The 17003-nt window shown below is 47.9% G+C and overlaps 1 protein-coding gene across 1 annotated transcript in view; it reads left to right on the top strand.

Moving 5' to 3' along the window:
• LOC134338888 (PDZ domain-containing protein 4-like) overlaps window positions 1–17003 on the top strand; it is a 111462-nt gene that overhangs the window by 46246 nt on the left and 48213 nt on the right. Inside the window, exons 3-5 of the mRNA XM_063035052.1 lie at window positions 11580–11842; window positions 12458–12548; window positions 14228–14326. Coding sequence (XP_062891122.1) covers window positions 11580–11842; window positions 12458–12548; window positions 14228–14326 — 453 coding nt within the window. The remainder of the gene's footprint in view (window positions 1–11579; window positions 11843–12457; window positions 12549–14227; window positions 14327–17003) is intronic.

Below are 17003 nucleotides of genomic sequence, written 5' to 3'. Positions count from 1 at the left end.
CAGATAGTTTATAAACATCACGAAGAGTAGGGGTCCCAGAACAGATCCCTGAGGCACACCACTGGTCACCAACCTCCATGCAGAATATGACCCGTCTACAACCACTCTTTGCCTTCTGTGGGCAAGCCAGTTCTGGATCCACAAAGCAAGGTCCCCTTGGATCCCATGCCTTTCTCAACAAGCCTTGCACGGGGTACCTTATTAAATGCCTTGCTGAAATCCATATACACTGCATCTACTGCTCTACCTTCATCAATGTGTTTAGTCACAGCCTTAAAAAATTCAATCAGGCTTGAAAGGCACAACCTGCCTTTGACAAAGCCATGCTGACTATTCCTAATCATATTATGCCTCTCCAAATGTTCATAAATCCTGCCTCTCAGGATCTTCTCCATCAACTTACCAACCACTGATCTATAATTTCCTGGGCTATCTCTACTCCCTTTCTTGAATAAGGGAACAACATCTGCAACCCTCCAATCCTCCGGAATTTCTCCTGTCCCCTTTGATGATGCAAAGATCATTGCCAGAGGCTTAGCAATTTCCTCCCTCGCCTCCCACAGTAGCCTGGGATGTATCTTGTCGGTCCCAGTGACTTATCCAATTTGAGGCTTTCCAAAAGCTCCAGCACATCCTCTTTGTTAAGGTTTATATGCTCAAGTTTTCAGTCCGTTGTAAGTCATCCCTACAATTGCCAAGATCCTTTTCCCGTAGTGAATACTGAAGCAAAGTATACCTCCACTACCTCCTCTAGTTCCATACACACTTTTCCACTGTCACACTTGATTGGTTCTATTCTGTCATGTCTTATCCTCTTGCTCTTCACATACTTGTAGAATGCCTTTGGGTTTTCCTTCATCCTGCTCGCCAAGGGCTTCTCATGGCCCCTTCTGGCTCTCCTAATTTCATTCTTAAGCTCCTTTCTGCTAGCCTTATAATTTTCTAGATCTCTATCATTACCTAGTTTTTTTGAACGTTTTGTAAGCTTTTCTTCTTGACTAGATTTTCTACAGCCTTTGTACACCATGGTTCCTGTACCCTGCCATCTTTCCCCTGTCTCATTGGAACGTATCTATGCTTCCAAGTTCCTGCCTGATAGCTTCGTATTTCCCTTTACTCCAATTAAATGCTTTCCTGACTTGCCTGCTCCTATCCTTCTCCAATGTTATGGTAAAGGTGATAGAATTGTGATCACTACCTCCAAGATGCTCTCCCACTGAGACCTGACACCTGACCAGGTTCATTTCCCAATACCAGATCAAGTACAGCCTCTCCTCTTGTAGACTTATCTACATATTGTGTCAAGGAACCTTCCTGAACACACCTAAAAACTCCACTCCATCTAAACACCTTGCTCTCAGGAGATGCCAGTCAATATTTGGGAAATTAAGATCTCCCACCATGACAACCCTGCTATTATTGCGCCTTTCCAGAATCTGTCTCCCTATCTGCTCAACAATGTTCCTGTTACTATTGGGTGGTCTATAAAAAACACCCAGTAGAGATATTGACCCCTCCCTGTTTCTAACTTCTACTCACAGAGACTCGGTAGACAATCTCTCCATGACCTCCTCCTTTTCTGCGCTGTGACATCTCTGATCAGCAGTGCCACACCCCCACCTCTTTTGCCTCCCTCCCCATCCTTTCTGAACCATCTAAAGCCTGGAACTCTAAGTAACCATTCCTGCCCCTGAGCCATTCAAGTCTCAGTAATGGCCACAACATCATAGCTCCAAGTACTGATCCATGCTCTAAGCTCACCCACTTTGTTCATGCTGCTTCTGGCATTAAAATAGACACAACTCAAACCATCGGTCTTAGCGCATCTCTTCTCTATCACCTTCCTATCCTCCCTCTCGCACTATCTCCAAGCTTTCTCTATTTGTGAGCCAACAGCGCCTTCCTCCATCTCTTCAGTTCGGTTCTCACCCCATATCAAAGCCATGCTGACTATCCCTAATCATATTATGTCTCTCCAAATGCTCATCAATCCTGCCTCTCAGGATCTTCTCCATCAACTTACCAACCACTGAAGTAAGACTCACTGGTCTATAATTTCCTGGGTTATCTCTACTCCCTTTCTTGAACAAGGGAACAACATTTGCAACCCTCCAATCTTCTGGTACTTCTCCTGTCCCCATTGATAGAGCTCAGCAATCTCCTCCCTCACTTTCCACAGTAGACTGTCATCTGGACCCGGCGACTTACCTAACTTAATGCTTTTCATTAGCTCCAGCATGTCCTCTTTCTTAATGTCTAAATACTCGTGTTTCAGTCCACTGTAAGTCATCCCTACAATTGTGAAGGCCCTATTCCGTGGTGAATACTGAAGCAAAGTATTCATTAAGTACCTCCACTACCTTCTCCGACTCCATGCACACGTTTCCACTATCACACCTGACTGGCCCTATTCTCACACATCCTCTTGCTCTTCACATACTTGTAGAATGCCTTGGGGTTTTCCTTAATTCTGCCCACCAAGGCCAGGACATCGTTTCTTGAACCTTTCGTAAACTTTTCTTTTCTTCTTAACTAGATTTTCTGCATCCTTTGTACACCATGGTTCTTTTACCCTACCATCCTTTCCCTGCCTCAATGGAACATACCTACGCAGAATGCTTTTCTGCCGTGCATTTCTCTGAGAACATCTGCTCCCAATTTATGCTCCCAAATTTCTGTCCAATAGCATCATATTTCCCCCTACCCCAATTAATTGTTTTCCCAAATTGTCTGCTCCTGTCCCTCTCCAGCACTATGGTAAAGGAGATAGAGTTGTGATCACTGCCTCCAAAGTGTTCTCCCACCAAGAGATCTGACACCTGACCAGGTTCATTTCCCAATATCAGATCAAGTACAGCCTCTCCTCTTGTAGGCTTATCTGCATACTATGTCAGGAAACATTTCTGAACACTCCTAACAAATTCCACCCATTCAAACCCCTTGCTCTAAGGGGATTGCAGTCAATATTAGGAAAGTTAAAATCACCCATCACCCATCACAACAACCCTATTATTATTGCACCATTCCAGAATCTGCCTCCCTATCTGCTCCCTGATGTCTCTGTTACAACTGGCAGGGTGGGAGGGTCTATAAAAGGCACCCAGTAGAGTTACTGTCCCCATCCTGTTTCTGACTTCCACCCACAATGACTCAGTAGACAATCCCTCCATGTCTTCCCCCTTTTCTACAGCCATGATACTATCCCTGATTAGCAATGACACTCCCCCACCTCGTTTGCCTCCCTCCCTGTCCTTTTTGAAACACCTAATGCCTAGCACACTTAGCAGCCATTCCTGCCCCTGAGACATCTTTGTAATGGCCACAACGTCATAGTTCCACATATTGATCCACAGTCTGTTCATCTGCTTTGCATTGAAATAGACACATCTCAAACCATCAGGCTGGGTACATCTTTGCTCTACCATCTGCCTGTCCTTCCTCACAAATTCCCTACAAGCTGTCTCTACTTGTGCGTCAACTGACTCTTTACTTTGGTTCCCCCCGTCCCCAGAAAATCTAATTTAAGCCCTCCCCAATAGCATTCACAAACCTCCCTCCCAGGATATTGGTTTCCCCTTCAGTTCATGTGCAACCCATCTCACTTGTGCAGGTCACCCTTTCCCCAAAAAAAGTCCCAATGATCCAAGAACTTGAAACTCTGCCCCCCGCACCATCTCCTCAGCCACTCATTCATCTTCCTGTTCTGACCTTCCCTAGCTCATAGGGAGTAATCCAGAGATTGCCACCTTGGAGGTCCTGCTCTTCAACCTCCTTCCTAACTCCCCAAACTTACTGCGCAGGACCTCGACCCCTCTCCTGCCTATGGCATTGGTACCAACGTGTACCATGATCTCTGGCTGCTCACCCTCCCTTTCAAGAATATTCTGCAACCGCTCAGAGACATCCTGAACCCTAGCACCCAGGAGGCAACACACTACCCTGGTGTCTCTTTTGCTGCCATAGAATCTCCAATCTGTCCCCCTAACTATTGAGTCCTCTATGACTATTGCTCTGCCTGACTTCACCCTACCCTTCTGAGGCTCAGAGCCAACCACAGTGGTATTGGTCTGGCTGACCATATAGGTCATCCCCCCCACCCCAACCAGTATCCAAAGGGGTATACCTGTTGCTGGAAGGAATGGCCACAGGGGGACTTCTTTCTCCCTTTACCTCTCTTGGTGTTCGCCCATCTACTCCCTGAATTCTGCACTCTGGGTGTAACCTGCTCAAAAGTCATCTCTGTCAATTGCTAGATCCTGAGTTCATCCAACTCCATGCAGTCTTTCAGGATCTGGAGTTGGCCATACTTCCTGCAGGGAGACCGTCAGGTTCCATGAATTCCTACGTCCTACAGGAGGAGCATTTCACTGCCATATCTGCCACCTTGTCTGCACTGTACAATGGGCAACCAAGACCAAATCAGCAATAACGAGAGGAAGAACCTACTCTTCTTAGCTGTTTCTGTGCTCTCAGCCTCTTGAGTCAAAGCCTCTAAGTTCCCATTCTGACTCCAGCCCTCAGCCCTCACTCCAACGATGACCACTCCGCTGGACCCTATCACTAATGAGAGAAAAACCCATGCAAGGAGAAAGAACTCAGCATGTTCGGTGGTCCTCCACCTGACCTCTGCTGCTGCCAATGCCTCTGATGCTTCCTGCACCTGTTTTGGGCCCCTTATCCTTTCTTAGATAATGGGTCCAAAACTACTCACAATACACCAAGTGAGGCATCACCAGCCCCTTAAGAGATCTTCAACATTCTTGTTTTTATATTCTAGTTCTCTCAAACTGAATGCTCACCACCAACTCAACTTGCAAATTAACCTTCAGGGAACCCAGCACAAGGACTCCCAAGTCCCTTTGCACCTCAGATTTTTGAATTTTGTCCATGACCATACACCTCCCAACACTTTATTCCATCGGCCACTTCCTTGCCCATTCTCCCAATCTGTCCAAGTCTTGCTGTAGCCTTTCTGCATCCTCTACACTACCTGTCCCTCCACCTATTTTTGTATCGTTCACATACTTAGCCACAAAGTCATCAATTCTTTCATCCAAAACATTGACATATAATGTAAATAGCAGTCTTAACACAGACCCTTGTGGAACACCACTAGTCACCGGCTGCCAACCAGAAAAGACTCCCTTTATTCCCCTTCTTTGCTTCCTGCCAATCAGCCAATGCTCGATCCATGCTAGTATCTTTCCAGTCATACCATGGGCTCTTAACTTGTGAAACAACCTCGTGTGGCATTTGTCAAAAGCCGCCTGAAAATCCAAGAACAAAACATCAACCGATTCTCCTTTGTCTATCCAGTTTGTTCTTTCTTCAAATAATTCTAACAGATTTGTCAGGCAAGATTTTCCCTTTAGAAAACCACGTGACTTTGGCCTATTTTATCATGTGACTCCAAGTACCCCAAAACCATATTCTTAACAATCAACTCCTACATCTACCGAGGTCAATTCAAAGTAAAATTTACTATCAGAGTACATACATGTCACCACATACAACTCTGAGATTCTTTCTTCAGCGGGTATACTTCACAAATCTATGGAACAGTAACTGTAAACTGGATTAATGAACAACAGTGCAAATGCAAATATAAATAAATAGCAATAAATAACGAGAGCATGAACCAACAAAGTAAAGTCCTTAAAGTGAGACCATTGGTTGTGGGAACACCAGAAATAGAATGTGTAGTTATCCCCTTTTGTTCAAGAGCCTGCTGGTGGAGGGGTAGTAACTGTTCTTGAACCTGGTGGTTTGGGTCCTGAGGCTCCTGCACCTTCTACCTGATGGCAGCAGCAAGAAGAGAATATGGCCAGGGTGATGAGGATCTTTGATGATGGATGCTGCTTTTCTACAGCAATGTTTCATGTAGATGTGCTCAATGGTTGGGAGGGTTTTACCCATGATGTGCTGGACTGAATTCATTAGCTTTTGTGGGATTTTCCACTCAAAGGCTTTGGTGTTCCTATACCAGACCACAATGCAGCCAGTCAGCACACTTTCCACCGCACATCTATAGAAGTTTTCCAAGGTTTTCGATGACATGCCAGACCTCTGCAAACTCTTGAGGAAGTAGAGGCACTGTCATGCTTTCTTCACAATTATATTTATATGATGGGTCCAGGACAGTTCCTCAGAGATAGTGACATCCAGGAATTTAAAGTTACTGACCCTCTCCACCTCTGATGAGAACTGGCTCATGGACCTCTGACTTCCCTCTCCTGAAGTCTGCAGTCAGTTCCTGGCACACAGTCTATTGACACTGAGTGAGAAGTTATTGTTATTTTACCATCATCTCCCTCCTGATTGCTGATTCATCACCAGCTTTGATAACGGCCCACAACAGTCGTGTCATCAGCAAACTTGTATATGGTGTTGGAGATAACTGACCATTTCCTCCTGCCTCTCTCCTTTCTTGAATAGTGGAATGACATTTATGAATTTTCCAGTCCTCCAGAACCAGGCCAGAATCCACTGATTCTTGACAAATCATTACCAATGCCTCCACAATCTCTTCAACCACCACTTTCAGAACCCTGAGCTTAAAACTATCTGGTCAAGGTGACTTATCTACCTTCAGACCTTTCCGTTTCCCAAGCACCTCCTCCATAATAATGGCAAGTGCACTTACGAGGGGTGATTGATAAGTTTGTGGCCTGAGGTAAAAGGAGTCAATTTTAGAAAACCAAGCACATTTATTTTTCAACATAGTCCCCTCCTACATGAACACACGTAGTCCAGTGGTCGTGGAGCATACGGATCCCTTCTTTGTAGAAGTGGTCCACAGCAGGGGTGATTGATGAGTTTGTGGCCTAAGGTAGAAGGAGATGAGTTATTAACTTCAAACATTCTGCATTATCACTCACAGAGTTGAACTGCACGAGAGTGTCTTGGACCTCCAGGTGGTCCACAGCAGGGGTGATTGATAAGTTTGTGGCCCAAGGTAGAAGGAGATGAGTTATACAACTCTCCTTACATGCACGTGCAGTTCAACTCTTTGAGTGAAAATGCAGAAGGTTTGAAGTTAATAACTCATCGCCTTCTACCTTAGTCCACAAACTTATAAATCACCCCTGCTGTGGACCACTTCTGGAGGTCCAAGACACCAACTTCTACAAAGAAGGGATCCGTATGCTCCACGACCATTGGACTAAGTGTGTAAATGTAGGAAAAATAAATGTGATCGGTTTTCTAAAATTGACCCCTAACTTAGGCCAGGAACTTATCGATCACCTCTCGTACTTCTTTCCTCTGACACTCTTGATCTTCCTATTTTTCTCCTCACTACCACGCGTCCTGAGATCATACCCCTGGAGGTCCTGTCCTTTAACTTAGCGCCTAACTCCCTGAACTCACTCTGCAGGACCTCGCCACCCCTACTACCCACATCACTGGTACCGACGTGGACTACCACATCTGGCTGCTCACCCTCCCACTTAAGAATGCTGTGGACTCACTCTGAGACGTCCCTGACCCTGGTGCCCATATGGGAATCGCATTCTCATCCACAGAATCTCCTTTCTGTTCCCCTAACCAACGAATCCCCTATCACTACTGCTCACCTCTTCATTCCCCCCTCCATCTTCCCTTCTGAGCCACAGTGGCTTTCCTCTGCTTGGTCCTTTCATTCCTCCCCCTCCACCCCTACTCAACATTATCCAAACTTGTAGCTGAGGCGAACTGCCACAGGGGTAAAACTGACTGTTTAACCCCTTTCCCCTACCGGACCATCCCTCAGTTTCCCGCGCCCTGCACCTTGGGTGTAACTGCCTCTCCTTATGTCCTGTCTAACAATCCCCTCAGCCTCCTGAATGATCGAAACCTTTCTACAATCCAATAGCTCCTTGGGAACTGTGGTCCACAAAATGCTCCAACTGGCCATGACCACTTCCTTTAAACTAACTCTCCCTTTATGCAATCCAATGTCCCCTCAGGAACCACAGCATGCGAAATGATTTACTTTCCCTCGCAACCCCACTCTCCTGTCTTCTCCCTGTAACCTTTGATACCCTAACTAGTCAGAACCCTTTCAACCTCTGCCTTAAATATTCTGCTGTCTGTGGCAATGAATTCCACAGATTCACTACCCTCTGGCTAAAGAAATTCCTCCCCATTCCTGTTCTAAAAGGATACCCCTCGATTATGAGTCTGTGCCCTCTGGTCTTAGACTCCCTCACCAGAAGAAAGATTTACTAGAATGTTACCTGGGTTTCATCACCCAAGTTACAGAGAAAGATTGAACAAGTTGGGTCTTTATTCTTTGGAACGTAGAAGGTTGAAGGGGGGACTTGATAGAGGTATTTAAAATTATGAGGGGGATAGATAGAGTTGACATGGATAGGCTTTTTCCATTGAGAGTAGGGGAGATTCAAACAAGAGGACATGAGTAGAGAGTTAAAGGGCAAAAGTTTAGGGGTAACATGAGGGGGAACTTCTTTACTCAGAGAGTGGTAGCTGTGTGGAACGAGCTTCCAGCAGAAGTGGTTGATGCAGGTTCGATGTTGTCGTTTAAAGTTCAATTGGATAGATATATGGACAGGAAAGGAATGGAGGGTTATGGGCTGAGTGCTGGTCAGTGGGACTAGGTGAGAGTAAGAGTTCGGCACGGACTAGAAGGGCCAAGATGGCCTGTTTCCGTGCTGTAATTGTTACATGGTTATATAAAGATCCTCTCCACATCCACTCTATTTAGGCCTTTCAACATTCAATAGGTTTCAATGAGAAACCCCTCTCATTCTTCTGAGCTCTGGCGTGTACAAGCCCAAGGCCTTCAAGCACTCCTCAGATGTTAACCCTTTCAGTCCTGGGATCATTCTTGTGAATTTCCATCTAAATTCCTACCCCCGTTCCCATTTTGACATGTTGGTCCATGGCCGCCTCTTCTGTCGTGATGAGTCCACTCTCAGGGTGGAGGGACAACAGCTCATCCTTTATCTAGGTTGCCTCCAACCCAATGGCAAGAACATCAATTTCTCCAACTTCTGATCATCTTCTCCCTCCCCCTTCCCTCTTCCTCATTTCCCCACTTTGGCTTCTTACCTCTTCTCCTCACCTGCTTATCGCCTCTCCCTGGTGCCTTCCCTCCTTCCCTTTCTCCCTCTTCTCTCCTGTCAGATTCCTTCTGCCTTTTCCACTTATCACTACCCAGCTTCTCACTTCCTCCCCCTGCCCCCACCCACCTGGTTTCACCTATCACCTTCTGACTGCTCCTTCTTCCCTCCCCCCTCCCCCACCTTCTTATTCTGGCTTCTTCCCCCTTCTTCTCCTGTCCTGGTGAAGGATCTCGGCCCGAAACGTCAACTGTTTATCACGTCCATGGATGCTGCCCGGCCTGCTGAGTGCCTCCAGCATTTTGTTTGTGTTGCTCTGGATTTCCAGCATTTGCAGAACCTCTTGTGTCTGTAATCTCCTCTGAACACAACTTCTACCCTTTATGGTAAATGTTGTGTCTGATTGATGTTCACTTTATGCTGTTCTTGCGAGTGCTGCTTATCTGAGGCTGCATTGCAGTGAAGCTGCTGCAAGTGGGTTTTTCACTGCACCAATGCATGCACGGACCCATGCATCGAGCGCCGCCTCGGTTGACTGGGGTCGACCGTAGATGTTGCATCCTTGCCGTCCCTATTAAAAGCAAGCCAGGGCCCATGTGACATGGAGAGCGAGCTGTTGCCCATCCCCTCCCCACGCAGCTGATGACTCCGAAGGAACGGCAGGGACTGACACAGATCGGCAGCACAAGGAGTTGCCAGTCAGCGTAGGACTCCAGCTCTGGGTTTTTCCTCGGGGTTTACCCCTGAAGCCTTCCCCATGAGTGGGTATGGCCGCAAGGCAGCGGAAATTTCTGATCAGAGTTTTCCTTCTAGATGATCTGCCAGCCACGGCGGACGAGCCCCATCCGCCCGAAGTGACTGGTTTTAAGGTGCCAGTCACCTGCCTTTGTCCCTTCTCCTGTCAGTAGAAACAGTTCTGCCTGGCTTAATAGCTAAGCCACATGTGAAGGCCACTTGGTTGTCAGAGGCCATTTGAGACGCACACCTTTGGCAGCATTTAATAGGTAATACTACTACTACTACATCGACTCAGGCCTAGGGGCCGGCGTCGGGCACGATGACAGACTCTCCACTTCTCCCTCTCCCTCATCAGTGTGTTCAGTTCATCTACATTAGCCGCGCCACTGTCTTCTAGGAGCGTGTTGACCATAGTGTTGGGAGGGCGCCCAGGGTTCATCCTCCCGTGCTTGGGCTCCCATATGATGACTAGGCTGGCAGGTAGCTCGGGGTGGCGTAGACAGTGCCCCGCTAGTTGCAGTCTTCTCACCTCGATTTTAGTGGAGAGCATCGGTAGGTTGTTATAGAGCTCAACGTTGTTAATAGGCAGTGGGAGCTTAACCCAACTACCTTCCCGGGCTATGACAACTTGGACTTGCTTATATGGCAGTAAATTCAACATTGACTTTCCAAAGACACAGAGACACAGTGCAAGAGGTTACAGCACTTGCAACCCATATTCAATACCTACCACTGTCTGTAAAGAACTTGTACATTTTCCCTGTTTCATCCAAGTGCCCTGACTCCCTCACACCTTCCGATTCCACAGTGAGTCGTGAGCCTGCTATCTTGGCGCCAGCAGTGCAGCGACACTTGCAGGCTGCCATCCGTACGTCCCTCGGACTGTGCTGGTCATCGACACGCTCGACAGCCGTGGGACAAACTTCTTTGCCATCAGCACAAGCGGAAACCTTGGTAGTGCCAAGTGGTCACGGAGTTGCTGTACTGGGCGGTGGTTAGGGTTGTGCCAGCTGGTTGAAGAACTGAGTGGTTGAAGGGAAGAGGCCATGTGAGTCTTCGGGTTTCTGTACCTCCTGCCCAGGGAACTCTGTGAAGATGGCACGGCCTGGATGGTGGACAGTGCCTTCTTGAGGCAGTGCCTGCTGAATTGTAAATAATATCCTGTCTTCTTTTGATTTTTTTGGCGTGTGCCTGCGTGCGTGCGAGTCTGTGCGTGTGCGTCTGAGTGTCCGTGACGATGTCTTTTTCATGGCTTTTTCCAAGGCGCAGAGCGAGAGAGAGAGAGACTGTGTGGCGAGCCACTCCCCACACAGACATTTTCGCAATATTTTCCCTTTGTTTTACGAGGTCAAGTTGCAGTCTCAACACTCAACCCCGCACGGATGGCACAGTCCGCGTGCTCGGGGGCAGACCCGACTGGTTTCGAGCCCGGGAATCTCCGCTCCCAGGTCTGGCGCCAATGTCGTTGCACCACCAGCCGGCCAAAATAATATCCTGTTTTATCATCCATCATCCCTGTCTTGTATAACTTCAGTTTAAATTTGTATTCTGTGGGCCGCTCACGTCTATCTTGGGGAACCTCTGCTGTGGGGGTCTCAGCTGCTGCCCTCTGCCATGAGTTAACTCCCCTCTCTGTAGTGCCCCCGATCACCTCCCTCTACTGAGGGGCTTTGGCCTTTCCCTTACACTGTGGAAACCTCATCCTGCCCCCTCCGCCACGGGGCCCCTCCTCTGTGGTGCCCCCAGCCACACTGACCGTGTGCTGCTGTCTCCCCACAGCTTCATGGGAAGGAGGCGTGCAGGGTGAACCAGGAGACGTCGGCAGAGACCCTCCGCCTGCCCAGGGAGCCCCTGGTCATCCAGGTGATGCGGCGAAGCCCGAGGGGGAAGGCGGCCTCGGCCTCGGCCTCGGCCCCGGAGCCACAGCTGGTGGACAACGGGACCCAGACGGACATCACCTTCGAGCACATCATGGCCCTGAGCAAGGTCCGGCCCCCTTCGCCGCCCCCCGTTCTGCTGGAACCATATGTCCTGTCTGATCTGTGAGTATCTCTGGTGCAAAGCGGGCTTGGGGAGGCATGGGCACCGGGTTCGGGGAACAGAACACACACGGCGACTTAGTAACACAAACCTCACACATGGGGTGGGGGGGGGTAATGGTGCATGGGGACAGCGTACAGTAAAACGAACCCAACACAGGGATCGGGTACAGTTATACACATCCCACACAACACGAGTATATGGGGACTGCGTTCAGTAACACAAACCAAATGTAGACTATGTATGTTAACAAAGACTCCACACAGGATCCATATACGGTGAAGCACATCCCACACAGAACCATGTACATCCTGTATAAATAGGGACTGTGTACACTGACCCACACCCTGTATAAACAGGGACTGTCCCCAACGTGTCCCTCCGTTCCCTGCATGTTCCCTATTCTCTTGTTTTTATCTACCGATTTATTTAATTGCCTGAGAGGAAGCCAAACAGAGTTTCATTTTTCCGATGTATAATGACAATAAAGATCCTTTAATTCAATTCAATGCACTCCCAGAGGAGGGTGTGGAGATATTCCACAGGAGATTTGGACTGCCTCTGGCTCACTCTCCTATCCCTCCGCACTGACCCTTGCTCCATTGCTCTTCTCACAGCCCCCCGCTGGGCAACGACTTCTACGAAGCTAATGACTACATGGACAGCGGTCACCATGAAGTGGATCGATCTGAGGACTTGGAGTACGAGGTGAGCTGCTTACAAGCCAGTCAGATGAGGCTTTTCATGGGTTCATCAGTGCTCGGCAAAGGGCTGGAATGATGGGGGGTGGGGAAAGAATTCTGGAGTTGCAGCGGGGGAGGGAATCTGGGAGTGACATTGGGAGAGAATCCCAGAGCGACTGAGTGAATCCTGGAGGGACGGGGTCAAAAGGGATTCTTGCAGCTGTAACATACATAATAGTTGCTGGTGAACGCAGCAGGCCAGGCAGCATCTCTAGGAAGAGGTACAGTCGACGTTTCGGGCCGAGACCCTTTGTCAGGACTAACTGAAAGAAGAGCTAGTAAGAGATTTGAAAGTGGGAGGGGGCGGGGAGATCCAAAATGATAGGAGAAGACAGGAGGGGGAGGGATGGAGCCAAGAGCTGGACAGGTGATAGGCAAAGGGGATACGAGAGGATCATGGGACAGGAGGCCTAGGGAGAAAGACAGGGGCGGGGGGAACCCAGAGGATGGGAAAGGGGTATAGTCAGAGGGACAGAGGGAGAAAAAGGAGAGAGAGCAAAAATATATAATAATAAATAAATAACGGATGGGGTACGAAGGGGAGGTGGGGCATTAACGGAAGCTAGAGAAGTCAATATTCATGCCATCAGGTTGGAGGCTACCCAGATGGAATATAAGGTGTTGTTCCTCCAACCTGAGTGTGGCTTCATCTTTACAGTAGAGGAGGCTGTGGATAGACATATCAGAATGGGAATGGGACGTGGAATTAAAATGTGTGGCCACTGGGAGATCCAGCTTTCTCTGGCGGACAGAGTGTAGGTGTTCAGCAAAACAGTCTCTCAGCGAAACGGTCTCCCAGCCTGCGTCGGGTCTCGCCAATATATAGAAGCTGTAGCTTCTATATATTGAAGCTTGCAGCTGTAAGACCACTTGAGGGTAGGGGGGCAAAGAGAGTCACAGAGACGGGGAGGGGTGTCGTAGATGAGGAGGTCACAGAGACGGGGAGGGATGCAGGGGTCAGAGAGGGTTTACAGAGAAGGGGGATGGAGATGGTCATAGACAGAAAGGGGTGTATGGGCTGGAGGGGGTCACAGAGACGGGGAACCACAGTACCTTGGGATGTGAGCAGTCTAGGAACCAGTGTCATGTCAGTGACAGGAGACTGAATCCCAAAAGATGGATTTTTATTTTGATTTTCACGTCTGTCATCCGACCTGGCATTCTGTGCACAGATTTGGTTGTCTGACATTGTCAGCTGGAGAGGATGCAGCAGAGATTTACAAGGATGCTGCTTGGACTGCAGGGTTTTAGTTAATAGGAGAGTTTGGCCACGCTGAACTTTTTAATCCTTGGAGTACAGTGTAGGAGAATGAGGGGAGACCTCACAGAAGTTCATAAAACCATTCGGAGATTTATTCGGAGACGGTCATTGGAGTTTCCCCAGAGTTGGGGAGCCCAAAACTAGAGGGCAAAGATAGAAGACAAGAAAGGAGAGATTTATAAAAGACCTGAGAGGCAGCTTCATTCGGAGGGTAGTGAGTGTTCAGGGTGTACAATTGCACTTGAGAGGCATTTGAAAGGTGCATGAGGGGAAGGTTATGGCCGGAGGTGGGTAACTGGGCCGGGCTGTGGACGGTATGGAGCAGTCGGGCCGAACGGCCTGCTTCCTCACTGTGTGACCATGTGACCTGTGTGCATGCGCAGGAGGTGGAGCTGTACAAGGAGAGGCATCAGGAGAAGTTGGGTCTGACTGTGTGCTACCGCACTGACGACGAGAACGACACCGGGATCTACATCGGGGAGGTAAGCGAGGCGAGTGGGCTGGGGAACGGCAGGCCCGAGCTGCAGCGTCCCAGGTTCAGTATCAGCCTCGGGCACTGTCAGAGAGCAGTTTGGCAGGGTTTCTACTCCATACCGGCTGTCTGTTCTACTGTATCTGTGCCTCTCATAATCTTGTAAACCTCTGTCAGATCTCCCCTCATCCTCCACCACTCCAGAGAAAATAACCCAAGTTTGTCCAGTCTCTCATTGTAGCTCACACCCTGTAATCCAGGCAATGTCCTGGTAAACCTCTACTGCTCCTTCTCCAAACCCCAGCATCCTTTCCTATAATGGGGTGAGCAGAAATAACTGCAATACTCCAGATCGAGCCTAACCAGAATTTTATCAATCTGCAACGTAACTTCCCAACTCTTGAACTCAGTGCTCAATCTGCAGACAAGTCCTCATGTGCACAGGTACAATGAAGAACTTACATTCAGCAACATCACAGGCACAATAAAGCTGCTAGGACTTGATGTTTCAATCCCTATGGTAAGTCGGCACTCTTGATGTTGGCGGTGGGCTTGGTGGTGACAAGGAGGGAGGGTAGGTACGTCATCGGGGTCATCAGGTGGGCACCCTCCTTCTTTGACGTTTCGTTGATAAGTCCACGACATCTCCAGAGGGCTCAACGGTGCGACCTGGCGTCCCAGATACACCCCCCCCCCCAGTTCCATACCCTCCTGTCTTCATCTTGCAGCCCAGTTGTTGTCTTTCCTTTTAATCCAAATCCAATTGCTGCTTTCTTCTGCTGCATTTGACAAGGACTCGATTGCTTGTTGGAGGGAGTGACCCCTCACCCCCATCTTCTTCAATAGACTGGTCGTAGATGTAGCAACGAATCCCCTGCATCCCACTTCTACAGGGAAAATCTTGGTCTTCAGCATCAGATAGCAGATCTTTCACAAGGGAAAAACATAGATATGTTAAACACAATCTTTACAAGAAATAGCACAATTAGATCAAGAGCAAACTCTTGATCAGTACATCGTGGTCACGACGTTGTTACACTAAGATAGTCAGAACATCGGGGGTAAAGCCCTCCCCCCCACTGAGCACATCTACGTGGAGCATTGTCACAGCAAAGCAGACTCTACCAAGAGCGACCTCTACCACCCAGGTGGTGCTCTCTTCTCACAGCTGCCATCAGGAAGAAGGTACAGGAGCCTCAGGACTCACACAACCAGGTTCAGGAACGGCTATCACCCCTCAAACATCAGGCTGTTGAACCAGAGGGGATGATTTCACTCAACTTCACTTGCCAGATCATTGATTCAGAATCAGGTTTAGTATCACTGGCATATGACACAAAATCTGTTGTTATGCAGCAGTGGTACAGTGCAATACACAATAAAATCTGTAAATTACAGTAAAAAAAATATATACAGTATACTTAAAAAGTTAAATTAAATATGTAGTCCAAAAAGAGGGAAAAAAAGTAGAGGTATTTCATGGGCTCAATGTCCATTCAGAAATCAAACAGCAGAGGGGAAGAAGCTGTTCCTGAATCGTTGAGTGTGTGCCTTCAGGCTCCTGTACCTCCTTCCTGATGGTAGCAATGAGAAGAGAGCATGTCCTGGGTGATGGGGGCCCTCAATGATGGATGCCACCTTTTTGAGGCATCACTCCTTTAAATTCTGCAGTCCTGTGCAGTGCCCCCTCCCCATCGCAGACAGCAATGCAGCCAGTTAGAATGCTGTACAAGGTACATCTGCAAAAGTTTTGAACTGTTTCCACGACCTATAGACTCAGTTTCAAAGACTCTTCATCTCATGTTCTCAGTGTTTATTGTGTATTAATTTATTTATTTATATGGTTATTTCTTTCTGTTTGTATTTACGCAGTTTGTAGTCTTTTTGCACACTGGTTAAATGCCCAGGTTGGTGCGGTCTCTCATTGATTCAATCATGGCTATTACTCTATTATGGATTTACTGAGTATGCCTGCAAGCAAATTGATCTCAGGGTTGTATACCATGACATGTACGTACTTTTAACTTTGATTAGGTTGTGCAGAATGGTCCAGGACATGTGGGCTGATGAGTTCCTTTCACCGCTATATATGACCAAATACTAAGGATACTAAGGGCATTTATGAAGGGAAATAAACAATCACTTTTCAGACCGAGACCCTTCATCAGGACTGGAAAGGAAAGGGGAAGGCAGCCGAATAAGAAGGTGGTGGTGATGAGGAAGGAATACAAGCTGACAGCTGTTAGGTGAGGCCAGTTGAGGGGGAAATGGGTGGGTGGGGGAATATCAGGTTTTGTAAATTCAGAAGCAAATCAAAACAAAAACTCAGGAGCCGGGAAATAGGTCTACTTAGTTTTACTTTTAAAGTGCTCACATATGACATGGTGGTGCAATGTAATGCCATTCATGTACTTTTACAAATAACCCAGAATGAATAGTGAACAAAGAATGCTTAATCAAACAATATATTTACAATCAACACACATAAAAGTTGCTGGTGAACGCAGCAGACCAGGCAGCATCTCTAGGAAGAGGTACAGTCGTCGTTTCGGGCTGAGACCCTTCGTCAGGACTAACTGAAGGAAGAGCTAGTAAGAGATTTGAAAGTGAGAGGGGGAGAGGGAGATCCGAAATGATAGGAGAAGACAGGAGGGGGAGGGATGGAGCCAAGAGCTGGACAGGTGATT

Source organism: Mobula hypostoma, chromosome 28 (assembly GCF_963921235.1).
Source record: "Mobula hypostoma chromosome 28, sMobHyp1.1, whole genome shotgun sequence".
Classification (NCBI taxonomy): Eukaryota; Metazoa; Chordata; class Chondrichthyes; order Myliobatiformes; family Myliobatidae; genus Mobula; species Mobula hypostoma.
This window is presented reverse-complemented; position numbering and strand designations above follow the sequence as displayed.